At 40.1% G+C, this 27,931-nt stretch overlaps 1 protein-coding gene across 2 annotated transcripts in view; it reads left to right on the top strand.

The window, feature by feature from the left end:
• Positions 1 to 27,931, top strand: part of SUGCT (succinyl-CoA:glutarate-CoA transferase) — a 714,309-nt gene that overhangs the window by 604,894 nt on the left and 81,484 nt on the right. For both annotated transcript variants that reach the window (XM_038562658.1, XM_038562657.1), the window contains one exon: positions 10,310 to 10,373. In XM_038562658.1, coding sequence (XP_038418586.1) covers positions 10,310 to 10,373 — 64 coding nt within the window. The remainder of the gene's footprint in view (positions 1 to 10,309; positions 10,374 to 27,931) is intronic.

Raw genomic sequence — 27,931 nt, 5'->3', positions numbered from 1 at the left:
TTCACGCAGTTATAAGAAATAGTACAGAGATGCCAGGTACCCATTACCCAGGTCCCCAGTGGTAACGTCTTGCCAAACTGTCTCGCATCATTAACAACCAAGGTAGTAATCTTGATACAGTCAAGATACTGACAGCCCCATCGCAAAATCCCTCGTACTGCCCTTGAAAGCTGTACAACTGCCATCTTTCCTGGACCTTCTACCTCAAATCTGTTGTCTGTCTCTGGAATTTCATCACTTTGAGAATGCTTTGTAAATGGCATACACTATGTAATCTTCAGGGATTGGCTTTTTTTTTTTTTTAATTTTTATTTATTTATGATAGTCACACAGAGAGAGAGAGGCAGAGACACAGGCAGAGGGAGAAGCAGGCTCCATGCACTGGGAGCCCGATGTGGGATTCGATCCCGGGTCTCCAGGATCGCACCCTGGGCCAAAGGCAGGCGCCAAACCGCTGTACCACCCAGGGATCCCAGGGATTGGCTTTTTACACTCAGAACAATTCTTTAAAAAAAAAGATTTTGTTTATTTCTTTGAGAGAGAGCAGAGCAAGAGAGAGAGAGAACAGAGCAAGAGAGAGAGAGAGCACGAGCTGGATGGAGGGGCAAAGGGAGAAAGAGGAGCAGGCTCCACGCTGAGCAGGGAGCTCATGGTGGGGCTCCATCCCAGAACCCCAAGTTCAGAATCTGAACTGAAGGCAGATGCTTAACCGACCGAGCCACCCAGAAGCTTTCAACACAATTCCATCAAGATTCATCCAGGCTGGGACGCCTGGGTGGCTCAGCAGTTGGGCGTCTGCCTTTGGCTCACAGTGTGATCCTGGAGTTCTGGGATCGAGTCTCATGTTGGGCTCCCTGCAAGAGCCTGCTTCTCCTCCCTCTTCCTGTCTCCGCCTCTCTCTGTGTCTCCCATGAGTAAATAGATAAAATCTTAAAAAAAAAAAAAAAAAGATTAATCCAGGCTGTTGTGTGAATCAATAGCTTGTTCCTTTTTATTGCCTAGAAGTATTCCATGGATGTACCACAGTTGGCTTCATGACCCACTGGTTGAAGAACATCTGTGTTGTTCTTAATTTTGGACTATTACAAAGAAAGGTGCTATGAGCATTCATGTGCAGATTTTTCTATGAACATAACTTTTCACTTATCTGGGATAAAGGCTCAGGAGTACAACAGCTGGTCATATGCAACTGCAAGTTTAGTTTAGTTTTTTTGTTTTTTTGGCTTTTGTTTTTAAGAAACTGCCAAACTGTTTTCTAAAGTGGCTGTACCATTTGACATCCTCCCTGGAAATTTGTGAGTGATCCAGTTTCTGATTTGCTAATATTTGATGCTAGTTTTTAAAACTGTAGCCATTAGTATTGTGTCATTATGCTTTTAGTTTACATCTCCTTCACAGTTAGTGATATTGAGCATCTTCTCATGTGCTTATTTGCCATCTGTAAGAAGATATCTTCTTTGGTGAAATATCTGTTTATGTCCTTGCCTATTTTCTAATTGGATTTTTTTTACTGCTAAGTTATGAGGGTTACACACACACACACACACACACATACACCCACATACACACAAGATACCAGTCCTTTATCAGGTATGTTGCTTGCAAATATTTCTCCCCTTTTGTAGCTTTTTTTTCCCATTCCCTTAACATGATCTTTGCAGAGGAATATTAAAGGTTTTTCCTAGGATTTTAGAGCTTTAAATTATACATGGAAGTCCATGATCCATTTAAGTTAATTTTTATATAAGGAATGAGATTTAGGTTGAGATATTTCTTTTTTTTCTTTTGATTGTTCCAGTACCATTTGTTTGAGAGGCTGTCCTTCTTCCTCCACTGCACTTGCACCTTTGCCAGAATTATTTAGGCATGTTTTGTGTGGATATATTTCTGAGTTCTCTATTCTATTACATTACCATACTCTTTAAGTATCTATATAATATATAGTATCTATCTAGTATACCTTAATATGAGGTAGACTGATTCTCTTTCATTTTATTCTTATTTTCAAGACTATTTATTCTAAAGTCTATGTCTTTCCATATAGATTTTAGCATAAGCCTTTTTGCAAAAAACTCTGCTTGGATTTTGGTAAGAATTGCCTTAAATCTATAGATAAGTTTGAGGAGAATTGACATCTTTACTATGTTGAGTCTTCATTTTTTTTTAAGATTTTATTTATTTATTCATGAGAGACAGAGAGAGAGAGAGAGAGGCAGAGACACAGACCGAGGAGAAGCAGGCTCCATTCAGGAAGCCTGATTTGGGACTTGATCCCGGGACTCCAAGATCACACCCTGGGCCGAAGGCAGGCACCAAACTGCTGAGCCACCCAGGGATCCCCTATGTTGAGTCTTCAAATCCAAGAACATGCTATGCTTCTTCATTTATTTAGGTAGCCCTTTGATTTCTCTTATCAGCATTTTACAATTTCCAGCATACAGAGTCTTACTTATTGTTAGTTAAGTTTGTATCTAAGCATTTCATTTATGTTTAGCAATTGTTAATGGCATTAAGTTTTTCATTTAGGTTTCCTTATGTTGATTGTTGGTATACAGAAATGTGATTGATTTTTGTGTTGATCTTGCATACTATAACCTCATTTACTAGTTCCAGGGGTATTTTTGCATATTTGCTGGGATTTCTATGTGGACAATCATGTAATCTGTGTGATTTCTTGCTTTTCTTATATTTCTTTTTATATTTCTCCCTTGTACGTTTACTTATTTATTCTATTATTTTTTCCCTTACAATCTGTGTGCCTTAAGCAGATTATGCCTTTTTTTCTGGATTTATTTCCATGGCTAGAACTCCTAATAATATGTTGAATAAGAGTGGTGAATGTAGACATCTTTGCCTTGTTCTCAGTATTAGAGCAAAAGCTTTCAGTTTCTTACCATTAAATATCATTTTATCTTTAGGGGTTTTGTAGAAACACATTAATTAAGCTAAGATAATTCCTCTCAATCGTTGACTTGCTGTGAGCTTTATTATAAATAGGCCAATGTTTAAAATTTTTAATAGGAAAATTTAGGAGACTGTGTCATCCAGAGTAGGGAAGAATTTTATAAATATGTCATAAAAGATATAGAACATGAAGGGAAAAATTCAATAAATTTCAGAATGCTGAAATTAAAAACTTCTGTTCATCAGAACACCACAAAATGAGTGAGAAATAAAGCCATAATATTTTCAATTTATGTTCCAATGACGGATTCATAACCAGAATACATAAAGAACTCATGGACCAGTAAGAAAAGATAATTACACAAATAGAAGAAATGCAAATGACTTGAACAAACATTTCATTGAGCAGAAAATAAAAAGCAGGGAAAACATATTCAGTCTCATTAGTACTCAAGGAAATGCAAGCAAGTTAAGGCTTCAGTAAGATATCCATGCAAAGTGATTAGATTGGCAAACTCCTAGAAACTCTGATAATAACAAGTTTTGCTACCGTTGTAAAACAACTGAAAATGACACTCAATACTGGGGGGAATGCTATTACCTAATATTAAAGATACATGTACCCAGTGTCAGCCATAGTAGCTCTTGGTATGTGCCCTAGAGTAATTGTTGCATGAAGAGATGTTTAGTATGACAGCAGTGTTTGTTGTAGTAAAATAACTGGAAACAATGCAAAAGCAGAGTTAATAAGTTATGATATATCTATATAATGGCATAATTTACATTAAGGGCCACAATTGGCTCATGGCCACATATTTCAAAATGGATAAGTCTCAAAAACAATGTTAAAGAGAAAAAGCAAATCAGAGAAAAATACATATTCATGATTTCATTGATAGAAATCTTATAAATGGTGAAAACAGGCGGTAAATTCTTAGAGACATAAACATAGAGGATACAAGGATGAAAAAAAGAGAAGGAAATAATAAAATTCAGGAGAGTGATTACTTGGGCATAGAAGAGGGTGGAATTGGGATAAACTTGGTGCTATAAACACTTGGAGAATGTTCTACTGCTTAAGTTTTTATGAGTACTTATTAAATTATGCATATATGTTATAATATCTATTTGAATGACTAATATTTGTATTTTTTAATTATAAAAAGGAAGGAAAAGGCTGTGTCATGGGCAATAGCACCAGAGTAAGCTTAATTATGGCAATTGTTTCAAAAGAAATAAGAAAAACAAAAATATCAGCACTTAAATCTGATCTCCATGATCTAAGTAAAGTTAGGAGTTTACTTGTTCATTTTTTTTCATGAATTTTGTGTTATTTTTGCTTTTCTTTTTGTTTTCAGGATAGTTAAATTTACTTTTAACACTAATGTGTTGTATGTTATGCCTTTAGTTATGTAACTTTTCCATTATGAATTCTATCAAGCTGTAGGATTGACACAGTGGTAAAGGACAATGCCATAAATGAGATCACTCCAATGTTTTGTTGCTTTCCAAGATATTACTGCATGTTTTGGAAATGGTTTTCTGAGTTTTCCCAATGAGGAAGAAAGCTATGATAATTCAAGTGTGGTAGATTCACATGACACATATAATGCGCATGCTCATTGTTTCCCCTGAATTCCCTGTCACCCTTTCTGCCTTTTCTTCACTCTTAATGACCATGGTCTTGCAGAGCTTCTCTGCATGGCCTCTGCAGTGTCTTCTGCCCTGTGCACTATGTGTAGGGAGGATTCCAGACACTTGGAAAGCTTTAGGAAACTGAGGGAATTGCAGCAAGGCAACGCTGGACCTCGATAACTAAGTTTCTACAAATGAACATATTTTGGGAAGCCAGTAAAACATTTTCATGTCTAGAGAAATCTAGGGGTGTATTAAAAGCTTAAAAGAGACAACACCCTCGAATCATGCGCTCCCCCCTCCTTAAGTAATGAAACCAAAAGGCACCATTTGCTAGGTAATTACATTTAAATAAATTAGTCAATTAATTTTAAAAATGTAGTTCAATAAATTCAATAAAATATTATTCAGCATCTATCAGATAGTGCCAGATAATGTTCCAGGTGCTGAGGATATAGCAGAGAGCTAAACAAATATTTTTAAATAATAACAGTCTGGTGGATACCATTTAATTTGAAAGTCTACCTTCTAGGACTGTAAGCTTCTTGAGGGCAAGGACCTTGCTTGTTCTGCGACCTAGTTTTTCCTCAGCACTTAATAATGCCTGGCACGCCAATATGCATCTAATTACCACTGATTATTAATCATTGTATTATTATGTTTAATATATATTTATACCCGAAAGCCCTACAGCTTGTCCTTGTTAGAGCCAACGTTTAAAACCAGTCTACTGATAATGGTAAATAGTTGCCATTAATTTTGAGTTTACTCTGTCCAAGGCACTGTGCTCACACCTTTATACTCATATCTTACTTAATCCTTAAAAACTCCTGAGACAGAGATATTATTGCCACCTTTTTACTGGGGAGGGTTCTGAGCCTTAGAGTACTTAAGTGCCTTGCCCAAGGTCACCTGCTGGGTCTGTCCCCTTCAAAATCTGAGCTAGGCTGGCGCCTAAGTCCTTCCTTTTATCATAGCCTTTGTATCTGTAGTAACCTTGGCTCCCTACGAAGGAGCAGTTCAGTTTATTAACTAATTGGGCTACATGATGCCAAGCAATCCTTGGGCTAGTTTTCTTTCCCCAGTGAATGGACTAATTTATTTCACAGAACTTGACCACATCAGCTAGTTATTTTAATGGTAAATCAAATTATGCCTGACTTTTTTTTTTTTTTTCTTTTACTGAGTCTCCAACTGGCTAAGAGTTAGGGTCAGACATGCCTTAATTATAATCCAAACTCAACCATTAACTGTGAACCTTGGGTAAATTCTCAACCTCTTTAGGCTTCCATCACCTTATCAGTAGAAATGCAAATGAGAGTAATTCCTACCGGGGCTACTTAATGAGAGGATTCAATGGAGAACAGCTCTTTCCCTTCCAACACAAAGCCTGACCCCTCAGGAGTTTTGTTGGGTAGTAACTGCTGGTATTATATTTATCCTTGCAATTGTTAACCTAATGTTTTATCTCAATACTATCTTTGTGCTCTGCCTTTTACTGAACTCCTTGACCTATGTACGTCCTGCTGCTTCCTTCCGAGGTAGACAAAGTTAATTACTTGTTGCTTATTGGATTTTCCTCCTTCACCGTGGAGTTTAAACTGTTGTAAAAATTGGCTCAGGTCTCTTATTCCCAACCCTCCCTTCTAATTATAGGCACTTTGAATGCAAGTTCATTCATCTTTTTCCTGCCAGCCCCTTCCAACATCCAGTATATAGGTGCTCTATGATGTTTGTTCAATGGAATGAATAGGTCATGTCTCTATTCATGGTTAGCGGCGAGGTCACTTCTCTGTTATGCATCATTGTTAGTGTCACTGGCGGTATTATATTGATTTTTAATATGATCTTTACACATATCGTTTGTCTATGTCACTTAATGCCGGTAGTCTGTCTCTTTTCACTTGAATATGCTTTGCTGCCTCTAATCTTGACCCAGAGCTCTTGATTTCCTTAGAGATTTTCACCACCTATAGAGCGGGTATTGATTTTTTATTTTTTTTTTTACATTTATTTTTCTTGTTAGTGCTGTATTACAGACTTTTTCTGCCATTCCTGCCATAGGACTTTATCAAAAGACGTTCTTACTTTCACTTAAACTTTTTATTTCCCACATCATTTTAAGGTATACATTTTACTGTTCCCCACCCCCCATCATTAATACATTACCATTTGACTCCGTCATTAGGCTGTCAATCTGTGAAACTCTTGAAGAAGAAAGAAAGACCTTATTTTAAATAGGCCTGATACTTTGCTAAAGAGGTTGCTGCACTCTACATTTCTATTCTTGTCGGGACTAGGCTTTTGAAATAAGGAGAAGAAATGAAATTTAGAAGAGCTACGCAACCGTGAAAGATCTAGGGAGGATAAAAATCAGTAAAAGAAGGACAAAGCCCACTACAAAGTTCTAGGGGAGGTTCCTTGCTTCATTTAAAAATAACTAAATGCGTACCCCAAATGCCCAGAATGGCCAGGCAGAGAGGTTCCAGACATGACATTTCCTTAAGAGAAAATGGTATTGGAGGTCCCTAATGCTGAGGTCCCCATTCCATTGTTAGTGGTCAGAAAATAAAACACTTTATTTTTTTTAATATTTTATTTATTCATGAGAGACAGTGAGAGGGAGACAGACACAGGCAGAGGGAGAAGCAGGCTCCCTGCAGGGAGCCCCATGTGGGGACTCGATCCCAGGACCTGGGGATCACACCCTGAGCCAAAGGCAGATGCTCAACCACTGAGCCACCCAGGTGCCCTGAAAATGAAACACTTTAAATCTGAATTTCTAGGTTAAGGTAACAGAGATTGGGGTGTTGAGCCCGGGTGCAAAAAGTGAACAGGGAACATTTAGTAACCATTCCCCAAAAGATGTTATACAAATGTTGATGAGCACCAGATCCTCCGTTTCCAATGAAGTTTGGGGGAGACAATATGCCTGAAGTGCAGCAGGAGAGATTTATGCTAAAATTCAGACAGACTGCCTGGGTTCTGAGATTCTCGAATATGTTACTAAGCAGAGCAGGACTCGCCCCACAAACAAGGCTGGAGAGTTTTCCAAGATTCCGAGTCATTAGGCAGGGTTTCCAGGGACAGCAGTGCCACAGCCCCAATTGTTGGCGGAGGTAACCTGACCTGATTCTCGAAGACAGCCTATGGAATTGTCTTGACCTCGGACTTCACAGAAACAGGTGGGCAGCGACCAAGCAGGGGAATGCATCCATCCTTTGTGGAGAGGAGGACACAGACCAGCCCGTTTATTTCATGATTGTACAAATGCTGTGGCAAATGAAAAAGTGCAGTTAACTTCCTGTGCCAAGCATGAGAACACTTTATGTTTCTGCTTGAAACAGAATGATTTTCGATGCAAAGGAACTGATGAGGCCAAGATTAAAAAGTTTCGCGTTGGGAATATCATAGACGGACAGTAATGAGGGTAGGGCCGAAGGAAGTACAGTCTCTAAGCTGCTTCTATGAAAAACCTGCATCTACTGCGAGCTCTTGCTTCCCAAAACTTTGACATCTGGCCCTTGACCTTTACCGACTACCCTTTCACGTTTGACACTTAACGTTTCCTCCACGATTAAAATTCAGCGTTAATTAATTTCAACAGTATCAGTGAAGTTATATTTAGCTAAGAACACTCACTTTTGTCTTTTGTGAGTAGCACTGCAGTGTTATTACAAAGAGGTAGTCAGGAGGGCAACAGATACGAGAAGAGAAGAATGATTCAGTGTGCAGATAATTGTTTCGAGTGAAATTTAGCTTGGTATTTTTGTTCCTGTCCTCAGTAGAACTGAGATTTAGCACCTCGCCTTGGCATTTAGCCCCCACCCCCACATAGGAGGAGGCTGTGCTGGGCGGGTGCTGAGAACGAGCCACACCAGAGTTAAATTATAGCTCAGTTCTAACACTGGCAAGAATTTTCTCTGGCCAGCTCTTGGGTGCAAAGCTGGTGATTCCGAAAGAGAGGCAAGGCATCCCTAGAAAGGATCTCCATATGGTGTGGCATCGCCCTCACTGAGGGGGGTTGACACGGTTGCTTAAAGAACATCACCCCAAAGGTGGTGACCATTCCCAAAGAAAACAGTAGAAGCCAGAATATTGAGACAGAGCAGAGTTACACTTGTAGCCCGAAAACGTCACTTGTGAGGTTGTCTCATTGGCTTACTCCATAATGTGACCAAAAAGCTCACTGGAAATGGATAGAGCCCAAGAAATTTGACCTCTTTCCCTGAGTTTTCCAAGGGAGAGAACATTTCTATTAGGCTTTTTATTCCATGCTCTTTTAACTCTGTGTGAAAAAAAAGACTATGATAAGGGCGTGGATGTGCAAATCTTGTTTTTACCTGAAGCTCAAAATGCTGTAGAACCATTACAAACGTTGCTCTTTGAAATATTAGCATAAAATCCTGGTCCATAAGTTTACTGTGCCCACTGAAACACTTTTGCCCCTAAGATCCCTGTACAGAACAGGAAGAGAGAGGCTCTCCATTTGGTAGGCAGTAGGGGTGAAGTAAGTTCATACATACGTTACCCATATATGTTTCACTGAACAATCAGTAATAGTAAATTGAATTTGGGGGTTCTTTGAGACAGAATAGCCAGGTAAACTCCAGTTGTCAAAAAACACATAAACAAAGGAAAACAACTTTGTAGCATTTTCATTTGTTTTTCGCCAAATGTTTTGCCTCCCATAATTCAAACTTTATGTTCTGGAATCTAATTCCATGCCCTGGTCTCATCCTCTTGCCTTTAGCTTGAAGGGCTCTTGATCCCTGGCAGATTCTGTGTTCCTACCTACCCTATAGGAAAAATGAAAGTCAAGAATTTAGGTAGGTCTGTTCCAGTAGTCAAGCAATTCGACATCAAGTCACATTTCTGCTGCTCAGGTCCCTGATAACATGTCCCTGTCCTAGTAACTGGCCTTGAGTCTTAACCCCAAGGTCAAATCCACCTCGTGCTCTTGAAGGGACACCAAATAACTATATTGGTCCCAGTTAGGTCCCTGGGAACCTAACCAGCCCTCTAGGATAGGGTCTCTGTTGTTTTTGTTTTTCCAGTTTTCTCCTTGCCAGTCCCCCATCGATTCCTAGTTCTGAGATCTAGTCTTATAATTATGGTCTTATTACCATTGAAAACATGTTTGGTTTCAATCTTCTGCTCAAGCCTCTGACTCAAGTCCACTTTGGGCTCCTGGCTCTGCTTATTGCTGGTCACAGCAGCCCTGAATCTGTCCTCTTCCAGCAGTCACTGGGCCTTCTGGTTACTCTGATTCACTTTTCAAACTGGACTGACTCCCCACACCTTCCACTGAATAAATTGCCGGGAACACATGTACCACCCCCGTGGGCTGCTGTGTTCCAGGTCCTGGTTCTTCTCCCATTCTCTCCTTCTCCAGTTGACTTTGGCCATGTCCTGTAATGAGGTAATGCAGAAAGAGGCTGAGCTTTAGTATTCAGAGGATCAAACATAGATGAAAGGGGGAAAATCATACCCTATATTTAGGAGCAAATAACATTTTTAAGAGTGGTGAGACTTTATAAAAAATGTAGTGTGCTAGTCCTGGAACCTTCTAATTCTTTTTGGTTTCACTTGGTTTAATATAAGATGGAAATATTTTTATTTAAAATATTTACTTTCAAATTAAAATTCTAAACATCTCTGTGTTTTGCAATATCTTTCCCTAGTCAACGAAATAGGTGGCTTTTCAAACTTCATGAGATTAAATAGTTTTATTTTGTAATTTGTTTTCTGTCTGTTTTTACATTTAAAGGTGTTACACAATGACCTCATTATGGAGATGAAGCATCCAACCGCGGGGAAGATAGCAGTCCCAGGTTTGAAAATTTTTGTCATTTCCTTTCATCTTTTCCTTCACTAATTGTTCCCTGTGCTGACCACTGCAGCTAATTGGTGATTCCCCCCAAACAATCTGTCAAGACATTATCCAACTTCTTCATTTGGATAAAAGGGCAACTCTAGGATCACACATATGCTGAGGCTACAGAATTGTGTCTTTGCTCCAGCAAATGTCCGATTGCCTCAGTGACCCAAAATGCTCTTATTATCTGACTCCATTTTGTGTATTCACATGCTCACAAAAGCACATAATATAATTACCAAAAACAAAGGACAATGGATATGGCACCTATTAGGAAATGACACATTGCCAGTACACGAATGAGAGCAGAAGCAAGGCACCATGGAGGTGGTGTCTGGGGAATGCTACTGATGGCTCAGGCCAGGGCATTTTCTTTCTGAACTATGGTTTACAGTACAGATCTCAGCTTTGTAGATAAGGAAACTAAATGTTTTCACTTAACTTAGAATACATTGAATTTTTCTGACTTGACTCATACCAAACAAACTCACTAAGACATTTTGGTCTCAGCCAAAATGCCAACTTTTTCACTTCTGGGAGAGTTCTCTTTCCAGAAGCCAGAAGCCTCATGCCTACTCTGAGAGCATCCGGACTGTCATGAGAGCTCATAACCAACCTACTACCCCCCACAGACTTCACTTCTCTATTGATCATAATGTTACCATTCCTCAGATCTGTTGTCTCTGCTCAGGGCACTACTGGGAAAACTTGCCACATTCTTGTTCATTGGGTCTCTATTTCCTTGACTATCCACAAACCAGACACTTCTTTCTGTCTCTTCTTCTGAAAAAGGATAAGGAAAATTAGTTAGGACTTTGGTCATTGTTTACTTGAAGGTATGCTGGTTACCTTCCTTGAAATTTGGAAATTCCCCAAACTCCTCACTCCCCTCAGTCAAACAGCATAGAGCATTTATTTCTCTAGATATCGGATCACATTTATTGAATAACTGTTATTGTTAAATTCATTATTGGTATTCAGATTATTGGTATAATCTGATTTTAAGATTCAGGATCGGCTTGATAATAACGTCCTGGAACAGATCAGATCATGGCCACTGGTCCAAAAAGGATAAGAGGAGGGAAGTATGATGAATAAAGCAAGTTGAAAGAGAAAACTCAGATGTAGAGGGGTATAAGGAACACTGTACATGAATTAAGGAAGATAACTAAGTGAGCAGGTATGAGCATGTCAGAGATGTGTTAACAGGGAAATGCTATATAGTGTAGATGGGTGGTAGTGAAAAAACGGCATGTTGATAAAAGCTAACAAAGTCGCTTGTTCATTACTCATATTATTGAGCATATACCATGTGCCAGGCAATGCTTTGGGTCCTGGGAATGCAAAAATAATGGAGTTCTTACTCAATGGAAAGTCAAATAATAACAGTAGCCAGCAAAAGTTCCTATAAGTGTAACTCATGATGAGTGCAAAGAAGAGTACAGAACATGTGTTGTCATGGAGAATAATAGAGGCAAATGGGACTTACATTAATTTGAATGATCAGAGAAAGCCTGGTGACTTATCAATGGAAAATTGCAGGATAATAAGAAGTTGACATGTGAAGAGTAGAAGAGCATTCCCAGCAAAGGCACTAGCATGTGAGAAGACTTTGAGGTGGGAAAGAGCCAGGTGTGTTTTAAGCCAATATGGCAGGTGAAATAAGGAGCAGGAAATCAGACTGCCGAGAGGCAGAGCCTGGAGACCCCACCAGATGTGGTTTTACTCTAATTTGATGCAGGGAAGTTAAATAGCATAATTTATAACTTAAAGCAGGGAGTCACATTAGAGAGTTGTGATGGCAGTTGAGGTGATTATATCTTAAGTTAGGGTTTGTGGCAATAGTGATGAAGAGATGAGAATGGCCAAAATAAAAAACTTAAGCACAGTGTTTTCAGTGTGAGGAGACATTTAAAAACATCTTGTCTAGTGGTTTTTAGTTTAAATTTTTATTTTTTATTTTTTTTAAATATTTTATTTATTTATCCATGAGAGAGAGAGAGAGAGAGAGAGAGGAAGAGACACAGGTAGAGGGAGAAGCAGTCTCCGGGATCAGGCCCTCGGCTGATGGCTGCACTAAACCACTGAGCCACCCGGGCTGCCCTAGTTTAAATTTTTAAACAGGGGAACCGAGTTTCCAAGTGAAATCTCAATATTCTCAATATTTAAGATTAAAGCAGAGGTTAGCGCTCCAAACGTTTTGCTTTCCTTCTCCACTTCCGTCATGCTGTCTCCTCCAAACACCTGCTTGGAACCATGGGACTTAAAGAACATTCGAGAACCACTGGTGTAATTTAATTCTACAGTTTACAGATGAGGTCAGAATCATTACTATCCCCAACATAGAGAGGAAAAGGTAAACATTTTAAAAGTTAATACAATTGTTAGTATAGTAAGGAGAAAAGTAAGTCAGCAGCCCATCTAGAAGGAACTCATTCGTTGTAATGCTCTCTAGATCTATCAGAGGTGAAATTGGCAGCTTTCCTGGTAAATGAATGGAAAATCAATCTTGGGAAGAGAGAAATTTTTTTTTTCCGATCCCTAAGGGAAAAGTATATCGTTTTTCTCATTTTAAGTTATATCACTTAGGTATTGTCAGAATAATGCTGTGTAACAAATAACCACAAAATCTCAGTGCCATTCAAATGGAAGCATTAATTTATTCCATCTACATACACCAGGTGGGAGATAGATAACCTAGGCCAGACTTGCCTGAGTGGCTTTGCCTCTAGGTGCGAATCTGACCAGGCATCTCTGTGAGATGGCCTTAGTCAGCTCTGCCCACATGTGCCTCTCACGTCCTCTCGTGGCAATGGCAAAAGAGCAAAAAGGCAAACAGAAACCACAAGAAACCCTTTTGTTCACATTCCATTGGCCAAAACGAGTTTTAGGCTGTGTCCCAAGGAGTGGAGAAATATTTCTCTCTTTTTAAAAGAGAGAGCAAAGCTATATGGTGAAAGCATGGGCATTTGGGGGGAGGGTGCAAATAACTGGGGCCCCAAATTCAATTTACCACAACAAAATTCTCAGGTCTACAGCTGTCTCTTTTTTACTCATCATTTTTTATCTTCATTTCCCTTTGGAAAATTCTATTTTTGTTTCTTTAATTTCTATTGAGCTTTGGCATATTTTTGTTAACTTTAATGATTTACCTTATATTCTGTTAGAATTGTCAATAGAGGAAGTGCCAGCTTTCAGGTGAAATAGATATGTTTAGGTTATTTTTGGAATTAGCATCTGAGCATCTCTTGAGAGCTGCTAGCACATGAAAGGGGAGAGACAATTCTGCTTATGGACATCAAATAAATTGCTATATTGTATCTCCTAATTCTCTGTATCTTATTGAGAGGCCACTCACATAGGGTGAGAGATACTAAATGCAAAGGGAATTTATCAATAAATAATTTTTTTCCTGTGGATTTCCCCTTTCACTGATTATATTTACCTATGATCGCTCTGCCTTTCTTTGTAAGGGATGTTCCCATTGGAGACCTCCTGAATGCTGGAGAAATGACTGATTCTCCCACAATGCCTCAATGAGGTGAATCTGCCAAAACAGGCAACCCAGAGTGGAGCTAAAGTGATATTATGCTACATTGTGTTCTAGTTAGCTAGTGGAGACATATTTTTGAATTCATTAAATGCAGTTCTATATATATGTATATTACACACATATATATATATCTACATCATTACATTTATAGTAAAAATCCTTGTTAATGTTACTTAAAACTACTTATTTATATTTCCTTTGTCGTTAATGAAAGTCTGGTGACCTTTTTCTGAATTTTCCATACATTGTACTAATTTGCCTAAGCATATTCTAACTTAATCATTTCTAGAAACTCGTCTCATGAAGAACAGCAATAATTCTTTTTTTATACAACAATAATTCTTATACAGTACTTATTGCACCGTTTTCAGAGATGTATAAATCCATACCATTCCCTCAGATTTTCAGTTGAAGAGCTCCCACATAGGAGGCTGCTAATTGATTAATGCCTTAAAGGGGCTAGTCAATTAATGTTTAATATACTTTGAACAAAGATGGGAAATTATTAACCTCTTCAAAAGTCTTTTTGACTACTTAAATAATTATTGTGAGTACTTAACACATTGTCTCAACATTTATAATCATTGCCACTATCAAAGTAAAGCAAGTAGTAGACCTAAACTATTTGCTTTATTAATTGTATCTATCGCAACATCTTCCCTTTTCATATCATTTCCCGCCACCTCCAATCTATTAGGAAATAATTAGGGAAGAAATTTCATTTGTGTATATGCATGTCTTTGATGAAGCGTGCAAACTAGTTAATGCTCATGAATTATCTCTATGAGTTGTTGTTAGGCTAATACTATTGTTCTTTATTCCATATATTGTTCATTAAACTACTCTCTGATTTGAACTTTAAAGCCTATTTGACAGTTAAAGGTGGAAAGAGACTAAGAGAAATTAATTATTAGTGGGTGTGTAAATGAGAAAATGTATCATATCCCTCTTTGCTAGGCTTAAAGATTCTAGCATCCTAAGAGTTCCCAGAAGGGCGGCAGGTCACCAACAGTTTAGTGACAGAAGTATCAGCACAGTGAGCACAGTGTCCTAATTTGCTCATAATTAACTAATAAGTAACTTGAGTACTAAGTTGAGTAGTAAAATTCAAACAGATAACATCAACTATTGTCTTCCCTATGCTAGCTGGAGCCCTGGTGATAGAGCTGTGACCAGGGCAGGCCCGGTTGCTCATGGGGCTACACTTCACTAGGGAGGACAGCATGAGCAATAAATATGGGAAAGGGGCTGAGCATTTCCATGGAGAACCAGAGGCTACGCAAGGGAGCCCTCACCCAGTGCGTGGCACCAGGGAAGTCTACCCTGAGAAGTGAAATGGAGACAGACACACAAGCCATGGCCAGCTGTCGATTGGGCCGATCTAGTGTGGGCTGTGGGGGCAGTGAGAAGGGCTCACAGGGAGGAAGTGGGAGGGGCAGGTTTCCCAGTCACCCTGGAAAGGCAGAGCTAATGACCAAACTAAAAATAAATCAAACTGTAAAGGAGATGTATGCTGAGCTCTCTGAGGTCCCCACCATCTGGAGGAGAAGGGACTCGGAAGAAGAGTTTGGGTAGGAGCCTCGACCTGGTTTGGCAGATGTTCTTACTCACTACTTTCAGGTGTAATTTCTAGAAGCCTTCTCACTCAGTTGAAGATTTTTGTGAAGCTCATAGTGTCCTGAAGTCTAAACTGTGCACGTGATAACAAGTTGTGTTCACTCATTATGAAATTAAAAGGTTCACCAAGGTTTATACCACAACCTTTCATCAGCTAGAGCTTGGCCGTTATATAAACTCCGCCTTACTTGTGACGTCAGTGGAAAGACCTTCCATTAGTTGTTAATATTCCAAAGGACTGTCAGTTTCCACAGAGCCATTCGCCATTTCCATCTTCTTCTTGTAATTCTGCTGCCCACTGGTCGTTTAGCCAGAGTGGAACATGCCGTCCTGTGTACTCTGTAGGTGCCAAACCGCCTTGGTTTTGAGTTCCAAACTTCAAAGGATATCACTGAAATAGAGTTTGATGTGTTACTCTAAAGTTTCTTACCATAACCTTTTCTCAGCTACTTCTCTGTGAATGTGCGTTGCAGTTGTTCGATTCTGGCAGCACTTGGGGGAATTATTTTAGTGGTGAGTGTGTCAATGTCCATGAAAGGGAAGCGGTCTCCTGTGCATGTGAAATGGCTTGAAGTTGAGTAACCCTTGCCTGCTGGTACCCTGATCCGTGTTTTTCAGCAAGCAACTCTAAGGTTTTTTTGTTTTGTTTTGTTTTGTTTTGTTTTAAGATTTCATTTATTTACTCGAGAGAGAGTGAGAGAGCACAAGCAGGGTGAGATGCCAGCAGATGGAGAGGGAGAAGCAGACTCCCCGCTGAGCCGTGCTCAATCCCAGGACCCCGGAATCATGCCCTGAGCTGAACGCAGATGCTTCACCAACTGAGCCACCCAGACACCCCTCTAAGTTCTTTTCAATAAAACTTTTGTCAGAGGTGCCTGGGTGGCTCAGTGGTTAAGCGTCTGCCTTTAGCCCTGGGATTGAGTCCCACATTGCTCAGCAGGGAGCCTGCTTCTCCCTTTGCCTGTGTCTCTGCCTCTCTGTCTGTGTCTTTCGTGAATAAATAAATAAAATCTTAAAAAAAGAGAAAAAACTTTTGTTAGGTCTTTCCCTCATAATATTTTAATATTCCTGTTTGGAACTTGCAACAATTTTTAGCTAGTCGTTGTTGGGTGCAGGAAGGACAGTTTCCCCTATGAATGAATGTAACTTAAACCAACTTACTGGACTACGGACGTCTGGATTTTATAGTGATTTTTTTAAAAAGTCAAAAGTACTTCTTTATTTGATTGCCTGACATATTTTTTATTTCTGAATATTTTGCAAGACTTTTTCTAAATGATGAACATCTTTCTTTTTTAAGCTTCTGGAAAACAAAGATACTATCATTTTAAGTCAAATCAGCACCCTCTATAGCAACTAAGTACTTCATAGACATTTTCTGGATGATGATTAGAATAAAAAATGACTAGGTGAAAAATAATTAAAAACATGATTTGTGACAATTTTAAGCAGTATGCATGTTTTTTTATGAATAGATTGGCTACCTATGGAAGTTATCTGAAAGCGATTTATTTTACTTTTTAGTTTGTTTCCAGTTTGAAGTACATACATTACATGGAGTGACCACCTAGTCTCTCGTATGGTCCCCAGTCTCCCTCTGCTAAGCCTTCATGCTGCCCTGATGCTTCTAGCTCTTTTCTCCTTTAGGTAGAAACTTAGATAGTGTCTCTGAAATCACATATTCTCCAAGCGCAGTTAAATTTCTATAATGGTTAACAGCAATGTGGAAAGTTGTCACAGATCTCACCAGGGAGAAAGAAAAATTAAGAGGAACCAAAGTTTCAGCTTATATCCCTCCATAAAGTTTAAAAATGTTGGTCCTCCGAAGGAATTCTGTGTAGAGCCAATCTGGGAGTGAAAGGTGAGATAAGTTATTCCTTCCAGGTAGAAAAATCTTTCAGATGACAACAGGAAGAGTGTGTGAAGTTTTCATGTTGTGTGTTGTGCTCAATCTATCTTCTCGAAAGAGCATACTCCTTCAGGGACCAGGTTAAGCTGTAAAGAGAGGAAAGAGATGAAAGCAAGGTTCTACAGTCTGTCAACAGAATGAGAGAAAGCTGGCAGGGAAATGAATTTTCAAATAGACTAGCCATGGTACTTCCCAAAGTCCTCAATTATGTTTAACTTTATTAAACCCTTAACCCATGGCAATGTACTGAGAGTTAAATAAATCAGTGTATTCCCAGATGATTTGACATTGAGTGCCTGCAGCCTTCTCTGACAGTCCCATTTCAATGAGGCAGGGTCATAGACATTGTTATCCTTCAGTGAGAAATGAATAGCACAGTGACTTCCCTTCCTAGGAGAGCAGGGAGGAAGCAGGGGAGGAGTGAATCGCATCTCCAGGAATGTCTTTCCATCAGGAACTGGAGAAGCCCTAAGAGCCAAGTTACTGTCGCTGATATGACTTAGGGATCTCCATCAACTATGCTTATCTGTGCCATGAGGAAGAAATATTTCGTGAGAGCTGGGCTTTCATGCTCAGGGAATTCATGTTCCCATTCGTTGGGACTGGGAAAATGGCCAAGATCTCAGTTGTTCCTCTTCAGCATGTCCTCATCAATCTCGACCCAAAGATAAGTGAATCTGTCTAGATGAGAAACTCTTGTTGCAAGGCAGCCCTGAGTTATCAATAAAGTTCTGGGGTGCAGAGTCGTTTTCACTATTAGAAAGTGATACGTAGGCTTAAAATTTTTTCTGGGTGAATATTTCATTGGATTTATACATTGTTTGAGGGGCTTTCTCCAAGTATCACTAGGCAGGATAATCTGGAGATTAGAGGTGTTTGAAATCCTCTGAGAAGACCATTGAATGTTGAACCAAATCTAGGAATCAAAACAAAACAAAATAAAAACAAAAATAAAAAGCCACAGGAAGGGGCACCTCAGTGGCTCAGTGGTTGAACGTCTGACTTTGGCTCAGGTCATGCTCCTGGAATCCTGGGATGGGGTCCCACATTGGGCTCTCTGCAGGAAGCCTGCTTCTCCCTCTCCCTACGTCTCTGCCTCTCTGTGTCTCTCATGAATAAATAAATAAAATCTTAAAAAAAAAAAGCCAAAAAAAGAGTAGAAGGCTCAGTGATGGTAAAACATTTTTTTGTTGTTATTTTGTCCCAAAAGGCAGATAAGACAATTTCTGGGATCAGTGCTTGAGTCCTTGCCATCTTAGCTGCAACCAACTTTCTTTTTTTTTTTTTAATTTTTATTTATTTATGATAGTCACAGAGAGAGAGAGAGAGAGGCAGAGACATAGGCAGAGGGAGAAGCAGGCTCCATGCACCAGGAGCCTGACATGGGATTCGATCCCGGGTCTCCAGGATCGCGCCCTGGGCCAAAGGCAGGTGCCAAACCGCTGCGCCACCCAGGGATCCCAGCAGTCAACTTTCATTGGGCACCCAGAGAAGTCTTTTTCTGGATCAAATTGAAATACTGACTTTATGATAAGTCTTTAGAGAATAAATTAATTAAATATAATTAGACATGCAAACTGGCTGGAGAAGTAAAATCAGATGCCACCTTAATAGCTAGGCACAAAAGGGCTGACATGACCTTTCAGTTTGGACTTCCATGTTATGGATAATCAAGAGATGACATTATTTTGCCTCCAAGTGGGCTTCTGCCGAGAATAAGTTAGTTGCTTGCCTTCATTTCTGAGTTTATTCAGAGAGCTAGTCCTCTCTGAAAGAGGAATGGCTTTGCTCTCTTCTAGCCTTATAGCAGGTAGAAACTCTTTGGTCCCTGAAGAGATGACAGTTGGGCTGCATCCCACAGGAACATTGTCTTCTTTGAATATGCTTCCCGAGGGTGCCTGGGTGGTTTAGTCGGTTAAGTGTCTGACTCTTAATTTTGGCTCAGGTCATGATCTCAGGGTTGTGAGGTATATGTCATTATGTATCAGCTTCTCTGGAACCATAATTCCATGTGTTGTATCTTTATCCGCTATGGCATTAGCAGTACTTGTGTCTCTGGGCTCATCCCCTGAGTAAGATCGGGATCCTGCACAGAGGGGGAAGGAATGAGAGACCTTGAAATGCTTCCCCAGCTGGTCCTTCATCAGAGATTCAAGTAAGGCACAGTGGCCATGTGACTGTTGGAGTGGCTGGCCCATTGGTCCAACCAGCTCAGGACCCTGTGTCTGTGGAAGGTGTTTCTGTGAACCTTGTCCTCCAATTTATTGCAAGAAGCCACATGCTTTCAAACAATTAAGCAAAAACTGAATTTTAGTTACATTAAAAATGCAAGAGAAAGGTAATGCAAGCTATTTTAGGGATTTGAGGAGAGTGTATGGTAAAGCGCCGACAAGCTAGAGAAGCACTACCCCACAGAGATTTAAAGAATGTCCTCAGCACCGCCATAAACCCCTCAAAGACCCAACCTACTTTTTCTTTTTTGCTGGGCCCTCAAGTCTGCCTGTGGCCTTAAGTAACTCACTTTGCCTTTTGGTGCCTTGTCTTCTTGTCCTAATGGGATTAATCTTTTCATTCTTTCAATTTAAAGGAAGAAAGCAGCTCACTGTACTTAAGTGCAAATATATTTTGTGAATAGATTCTAATGGTCTCATTGCTGTGGAACATTCAAATATGAAAGGAAGGAGTGATGAACAATGAACATTTGCTGAGTCCTTCTCTATATATGGTGTCTATGTGAGCACTTTAAAGACACAATTTGTTTAATCTCCAGGACAGTTCAGTAAGCCATTCATTATGATGTCCATTTTTACAGATGGGAAAATTGACACTCGCTGAGTGTCCCCACTCAGTGGGGAAGCTGAGTGCCAATGGGCACCTAAGTCTGGGTATCCCTGAACTCTGTCCTCTTTTCCCTGATTAGTAGCTACTCCTAAAGTTGAGCCAACCATGGAGTTTTTACCTTACCTTAAGATACAACTTAAGTTGTAAAATGAAGGCCGCTTAATGCATCTTTTGTGTTTCATTTAAAGATCAAATTGGCAATTTATTTAAAGAATGTTTAAATTTCAAGAATCTGAACTTAGATTGAGTCTATGTCCTTTGGGGATTAAGTTAGCTTTTTTAAAAAAATTTTTTATTAAGTTGGCTTTTGTTTTTGTTTTTTTTAACCAAGTTTATAATTACGTTTCTATAAAAGACAAAAAAGCTATCGGAAAATATATTGCTAGGCCATTTTGATATTCTCAAGAGCATATAAGTGTAAATGCACCAAAACATGTGGATTGCATTTCCCTCAAGTTGTACTGTTTTCACACATTAACAGAAAAGCAGCTTGAAAGGGGGAAAAAGAGAAATGTTTGGGATGTATATGCAGATTTCGATCATCAAAAGACACAAGATGTTTAGCTGCCACCCAGACTCACCCGGATTTCTCATCTTTCCCATGATCTGACCATGGCCCTGTGTGGGCAAATTTCCTCTTGCTCAAGGGGGACTGATTTTGTTTTAAAGTTAGAGCCCGATTCCCTTTGAGTACCACTAATTAAACTGCAAACAGTGTGGTGTTGGTATAAGAAAGTTAAGATGATTTTTATTATTGTTCTGGTGAGTGGTTGATACTATATCTAGAGCAAGAATTTAAAAAATAAAAATGAACTATTGACAATTCCTGTAAGATTCCCCTTATATGAAGTACTTACATGAAGTGCAGTGTAGTTAAATTCATAAGACTAGAAAATGGAAGGGTGGTTGCTGGGAGCTGGGGGAGGGAGAGTTGGGGGGTTAGTGTTGAACTGGTATAAAGCCTCAGCCAGGGAAGATGCAAACGTTCTGGAAATGGATAGTGGGAATGGTTGGACAACAGTGTGAATGTCCTTAATGCCACAGAGCTGTTCGGTAAATTTTACGTAACTGATATTTTTGTCACAATAAAAATATGATTACTAAAAAAAAGTGTAGCTAACCTGGCTCTGCAGGTCATAGCTGGAGATCATACACAGCCTTCCGCATCTGCCTCAGTGACCTGTCTTATCTATTACACAAAATCGAACCCTGTGACTTATAATCATTAAGTAATAATGTGTGCCAAGGCTCAGTACATACAAGGAGTGAGTCGAAACACGTTGTAGGTAATTAATAACACTCCTAACAGTGTCTGCAGTAGCAGCGGCTCTTGGGGGGAAATAAAACTTGCCACATGATCAGTTATTTGTCAGACATTAAAAATGGAAATAGTCACAGATATTTCTCTAGGATATATAGTAACACAGGTCATTCTCCTGCTTAATGAACAGTTATCTAGTATCTCCTCTGTGCCAAGTGCGGGCTGACAAGGAACTCAGTCTAATGGGCATTTGACAGTGACCAATCAAAGGACATGCAGTGAGGACAGGGAAGCCCCAGGACTGTCGCCGCCAGATGTGTGTGTTCAGCCAAAAACAGCCTCTTTATTCATCTTCCAACTAGGAGCTCTCGGATATGTGTGTTGGGTATAGCGTCAGCGGAGACCACGCGGTGTGAAAGCATCCTCGCCAAACAGCCTTGTTCTCTGACAGAACGTGCAGGTGAAAATAATAAATCAGGAATCACAGATGAGAATGTCACAGTTTGTTGAGGGGAAACTAGAGACACCATGTAGCATTTCCAAAATAGACTCAGCATGGGTCCATGGTTTCTTGAAGTCCTAATAATTGTCCCACCAAGAAAGGCCTCTTGGCCAACACCTTTGGAAAATGTTATGTTAAACAAAGGTCAGTGACTGTCCTTTACCTTGATGTTTCTCAGAACCATTAATATTCTGAGATATGTTTGAAGTCTCTAAGAGAGAGATACTGAATGCCATGTTTCTGTACATTATTCGACTGGGTAAGACCCCCTTTTTCCCCAAAGTCCCTAGTAAGATCCCATGGAAAAGCATTTCGTGTGTCCCCTCGCTAGGAACATGTGTCCCTTGGCAACCACATGGGACAGCTTGTAATGGTCCTTTACTGGAGAAATCAGCTAGTTTATCCTAACAAAGGGAGGAGAAGCCAGATAAGAAAACTGACCATCCTCTGAGGGCTAGAATTTTCTCTTGTTTCTTAGCTCAAGGGACCAAGGGTCCTGAGAAATATCTGAAGGTTTTTTTTTTTTCCTTTTGTGAAGGGTGAGTGCCCAGAAACACTGGGAGGGGGTCAGCCAGGAGCAGAGCCATGGGGGTTTCAGGGTGGCCAGGAGGCTGTGATATGGAGGTGGAGGGGACACCTGCCCTCCAAGCTGGCTCACCCCCCACCAGAGAGAGCCACATTTGGCAATGAAAGGCACCGGGCACGGAGAGAGGGCATTGCTGAAGTGCAGATCAGGAATAGCTCACACGGTGATGCTCTTGCACCAGGAGCAGAAACTATCCTGGGATCGAAAGAAATCACTTAAGGAGAAACACTTTCTCTTCATTGCTCCTCGGTAAAGCTGCAGTAGAAGATTTTGCACAATTGTTCGTACGCTAGCTTGGAAAATGGAGTTGATTAAGTGGAAGGAAAAATTTCAAATGTGACAAAGATGATGAGGTGATTAAGGGGTAGACTTGAAGTAGCAAGATGTGGAGAATTTAAGATGTATGAGTGAGTAGCGATGACAGTGGGGTATATGATAGCTGCCTATAAATACCCAATTAATTGCCTAATGTGGCAAATGAGAAGAAACAGGCTTTGAGCACAAAAGGGAGGCTTGAATTTTGAAGTCTGTTAGGGAAACAGTATTTACCAGTAAGGGTGATTTGACTGCCATCACACGGGAAGGAAGCCGGTGGAGTTATCTGGAAAGAGGGTCGAGATGATAGTTTTCTCTTTTATAATATCCCGATGCCAGCAAAGTTTCTTTCTTTAAAACATGCATCTCCATGTTTCTTAGGAGCAGAAATTGAAAAATAGAGAAGCCTATTTCACTGGCAGCAGGGTCTTACGAGCCAGTAGCAACACACAGGGTCTCTCCCACCCTCTAGACATGTTTTCCCTTAAGCTGCATTATATAGGAATATTCTGGGCGGTAGGAATCATAGAAAATGTGTGCCTCGTATTGCACTGTGTGGGCAGATACAGCTTGTAACATACAGCATAAGAACAGTTACTTTAGGGGACACCTGACAAAACAAGCCAACAGTGAGTATGATGGTGCACTAGGTGCTGCACACAGTCTCTATCACATCGACACTGAGGGGAGCCGTCAGTATCCCCATTTTACAGATGAACAAACTGAGCCTCAGAGAAATTAAATAACTTGGCCAAAGTCACATCACCAGTAAATTATAGACTCGGAAATTTGCCTTCTGGGCTGAGTTATTTAAAAAAAAAAAAAAAATTCCTGCCCTTTTATTGCAATGTCATGCTGCCTCCTGAAGGCAGTTTTGATCATCGCTTTTATACAGGTTAGGCCAATGGCTGGGTGTATAGGGAGCACTCCTGAGAGCTGAGAGCAAATGGGCTGCTCCTGTTCGACGCCCTGTGGACACAAGGGCCTTGCCCACACTCTGGGTAGGGAATACGGTGGCACAGCTGGAGCAGAGTGCTGGCAAACAGGAATGGACTCGGCCAGGCCAGAGAAGAGGACAGTTGGCCCCAGCTGCCCGTCCCCGCCCCGCCCTACCCCACCCCTCCCTCCCTCCCCTGCCATCAGAGCTGGTGTACGCAATCCTGTTGGATCTTGGAAAAGGCATCCAGATTTGATTATAACTTCTCTTTGTGGTCTTTGAAGATTTTTGTTATTTCTTCCCTTGCCTCATGGAGTTCAGATCTATTTTCACATAAACAAAAACGATTCCTCCTTTCTGAGCACTTCATTGTTGGTGGCATTGTGGAATGTCCCAGGAAGGGGGAAAAGGGGGCCAATTATAAAGAAGAAACTTCTCTTTGGCTTGCATGTTTATATGAGAATGCCAAAGCCACCAGCTGTTGCCATAGCGAGCCTTGGTAAAGCCTTCTTTCCCAACTGCCCTACAGCATACACACAGCAGGGGGAGAGCATTCTAGTAGACTCCACAGAGGATGGAAAAAAGGCTCCCCTCAAAGTGGCATCCTGCATTCATGAGTTTTACAGCAAATTTAGGAAGTCCGCACTTTGGTACACTTAATTTCAGTAGGAAATTCCCAAATTATAAGCATGGAAGTGACAACTCAAATTCTAACCATTCTCCCAAATACCTTATCTCATCTTACCACTGAAGACTTAGTGTTTTCCTTGACTAGATGGAACGTAGATAGGAAAAAAAAATATTTCACCTTCCTATTTATAGGACATCGGAGACCAACAGCCCCTCCATGTGACTGCTCCCTCGTTCCCTCTTTTCACCATCAGGAATGGCCACTTAGGTCTTTTAGATTCATGGAACGCATTTCAAATCTCAGGAATTTGGTTCTATAGCAGGACCTCAGCAGAGATGATCTATAGCATCTTGTTTGGCTATCTTTGTAATGCTTTCTTCCTTTCTTGAAAAAACAACAACCCATAAACAGTATATTAGTACTGATGGGAAAACCAGATATGACAGGAAAGGTTGAAAAAAATAAGTTACTTAAACAATTCTTGTGGACTCAGTCAAGACGGGGTGGAGTAGACTCAAGAAACAAAACAATATAATCCTAAAGATTACTTTTTGTTTTTTTAAATGAAGCTTCATTGGAGCTGTTTTACCCTATTGAACTGGCCAAGGCATCTTCCCTGTTTCCATTCCCAATCAAGGTAACCCCTGGCCTGTTTCCTGCCTCTGCCACTTAGTGTCCGAGATGAACCATCCATTTTCTGGACATTAGCGCGATTGGGGCAACATGCTCTTACCAAGGAGAGAACTTCTCCCTGGCGGTGCTGGAGGCTCATCTTTTTCTGTTACTACCATTTTAAGGTCCTTGGTGTGCCTGGCAGCTCAAGTTATCATCAGAATGGTGTTTCTCAGCTCTCTGTGTAGCCATGGGGTCCCTAAGGCCTCAGAGAGCAAAAGTGACAGCTTCTTCCATGCTTGGCCTTTTAGATTCAGCAGTTCATTTGCAGTGAATTACAGATACTTTTCTTTCTGGTTTATTTTTCTGCATCTTGAATTGTGAAAATTTCCAGTAAGACAAGGAAGAAGAAAAAAAAAAAAGAGCTGTCACTTAAACACATTTGGTCTTAAGTCAAATGAAAATTATAGGAATTCCAAACCAGAGGTTGTCATTCCAGTTGAAATACCACGATATTTTCTGTGGAAATAGATTCTTTTCCTTAAAACAAAACAAAACAGAAACAAAGTTTGCTGGAAGCAGCTTCTTGGGCTCTTCATTCAGTCATCCCCAGACACCCTGCCTGGGATCTACAGAGTCCGAGACGAATGTTGTTAGGGGCATGTTGTTTTAACAAATAAAGCAAAAATCGTGTGCTTCCCTCGAAATAGAAAGTAACTAACTTACTTTCAGACCCTCACGTCATCTATTTGAGCATTTGAGCCAAAAGTAAAATCAGACAATCCAAGGTTTCCAAACCAATCCAAAAAAGAAATTGGACCCCTCTTTATCATTTGTATCATTTGCATTTATTTAAAAGAGAATTGGAGGTCGTGACCAAGAAGACCAAAGAAAGGCAAGCCAAGGGGGGAGAATGGAATTTGTGAGTGAAGAAAATAGAGGGAATACTCATATTTAAACAGTTTTGAAATGGCCTAAACCTTCCATTCTGGTTAACCAGCACACCCCTCCTCTGAGATGCAGGAAGTCCTCAACAGCATGGCAGCCTTCTGTGCTTTCCTTGAATGTCACATCAGCCCCCTTCGTTTTCAGGGGTGGATATTATTTTCTTTGGACTATTCTTCTTTACCCTTATTAAGCTCTTCACTATTCAAAAAGAAATGTCGACATGTAACCTTTCATGTGAGCTGGGAAAAGGAAAATGTATATTCCAGCTCTCTTCTTTTTAAACGCAACAGAATTCTGTTATAACGTAACTTTTTATTCTTGCATTCTTGATTAGGTTGAAACCATGACCCCAGGAAAAGCATAGAAAGAAGCAATACATATCATCTGTACACAGATCCTGGTGTCAAATCTGATGTTGCAAGAAAATGCAACTTTATCTTTTTACATATGTGTCTTATGCTTGTTTCTTTCTCATCCAAATCCAAATTCCTGCAAACCCCAATGGCAATTTATTTTTGTTTTCTAATAAAAAATATGAATCTCAGTATGTTAGTAATAATCAAACCTTTGAATTAATTTTTCCCTACAATACCCTATTAAGATAAATTTAAAGAACTTCTGGATAATTTGAAAAGCAACCAGTTTTAGTCTTTACTGGATACATGTATGTTTAAGATAAGCAGCCCAATCCTATCCGGCCTTATATGAACCTTGATGTGTTTCTGTGTTTGTGTGACATATTTTCAAATTTCCTGCCAAATATTATAAGTGTCAGTTATTGCTATTGCTATATACGTGCCATGGGAAATTTTATAATGTGGGACAGAGGCGATGGATTATAGGTAGTAGTGTCAGTAGAAAAACTGGAGTCCATTCATAAGGAGATCTTGTTCTAATGATGATGATTACACAACAGCAATAGTTCTACATCTAATGTAAGAAATGTTTAGACATCTACTATTAATTAGGAGCTTTTGAAAATGTTCCAGTGACTTACAACCTTTAAATCTCTATTTTTACAAAAAAAGATAAAAGTTTACCTAAACTACAGGACTAAAACCAAATAGACTAGTAGGAATTAATGTCCTAATTTGTTTTTCTCACTAATAACATAGGTGGTCTCTTCATAGACTTCTCTAATATTAATTCCTGTACTTGGAAAAAAAAACCCTCCTCATATGCTTTTATATGCAAAAGGTATGCTATAGAATGAAATCATGTGATATAAAAGAAAACTGGATGGTATTTCGAAGCCTTGGCTCTCCAAAAACTATCTCAGTGGAGTATTTTTCAAAAATCACTTGTGGGACTCTTTGGGTGTTATAATCCTGGGAGAGGCAGAGTTGTTCACCTAGCAGGAAGGACCAGCCCAGTTATGTGAGGGCTCAGAACTGAAGAGACATGCTGGTGTGGGCCAGAGGGATGGCAGGGGACAACCTGCCTGCTGGCCATGGAGAGAATGCCAGCACATCAGGTGGGGCGTGATAACTGGTAAACATGGTGCCCTGTTTCCCAAGAGATGGCAAGGTGCAGACAAAATACACACTGAGATTGTGGGCTCAGGGAACATCACAGCATCCTAGCAGACAGTACCCAGTGGACCTCAGATAAATCCTGCTTAGCAAGGGTTGGTATTTAGAACTCAGCTCCTGGCATAAGGAAGAAAAAGGCAAGAGCAAGACGGCCTCGTTGATTTTTCCATATCCTGGAAGGACAAGGCTGCCAGGATGGTTTTAGGGGCAGAACTGAGTCTCAGGGAAGAAGGTAGAGGCTACTTCTCAAAAAACTTGACTGCTAGGTTG

The sequence above is a fragment of the Canis lupus genome, chromosome 18, assembly GCF_011100685.1.
Source record: "Canis lupus familiaris isolate Mischka breed German Shepherd chromosome 18, alternate assembly UU_Cfam_GSD_1.0, whole genome shotgun sequence".
Taxonomy (NCBI): Eukaryota; Metazoa; Chordata; class Mammalia; order Carnivora; family Canidae; genus Canis; species Canis lupus.
The sequence above is the reverse complement of the archived record's forward strand: the minus strand, read 5'-3'. Positions and strand labels throughout refer to the sequence as shown.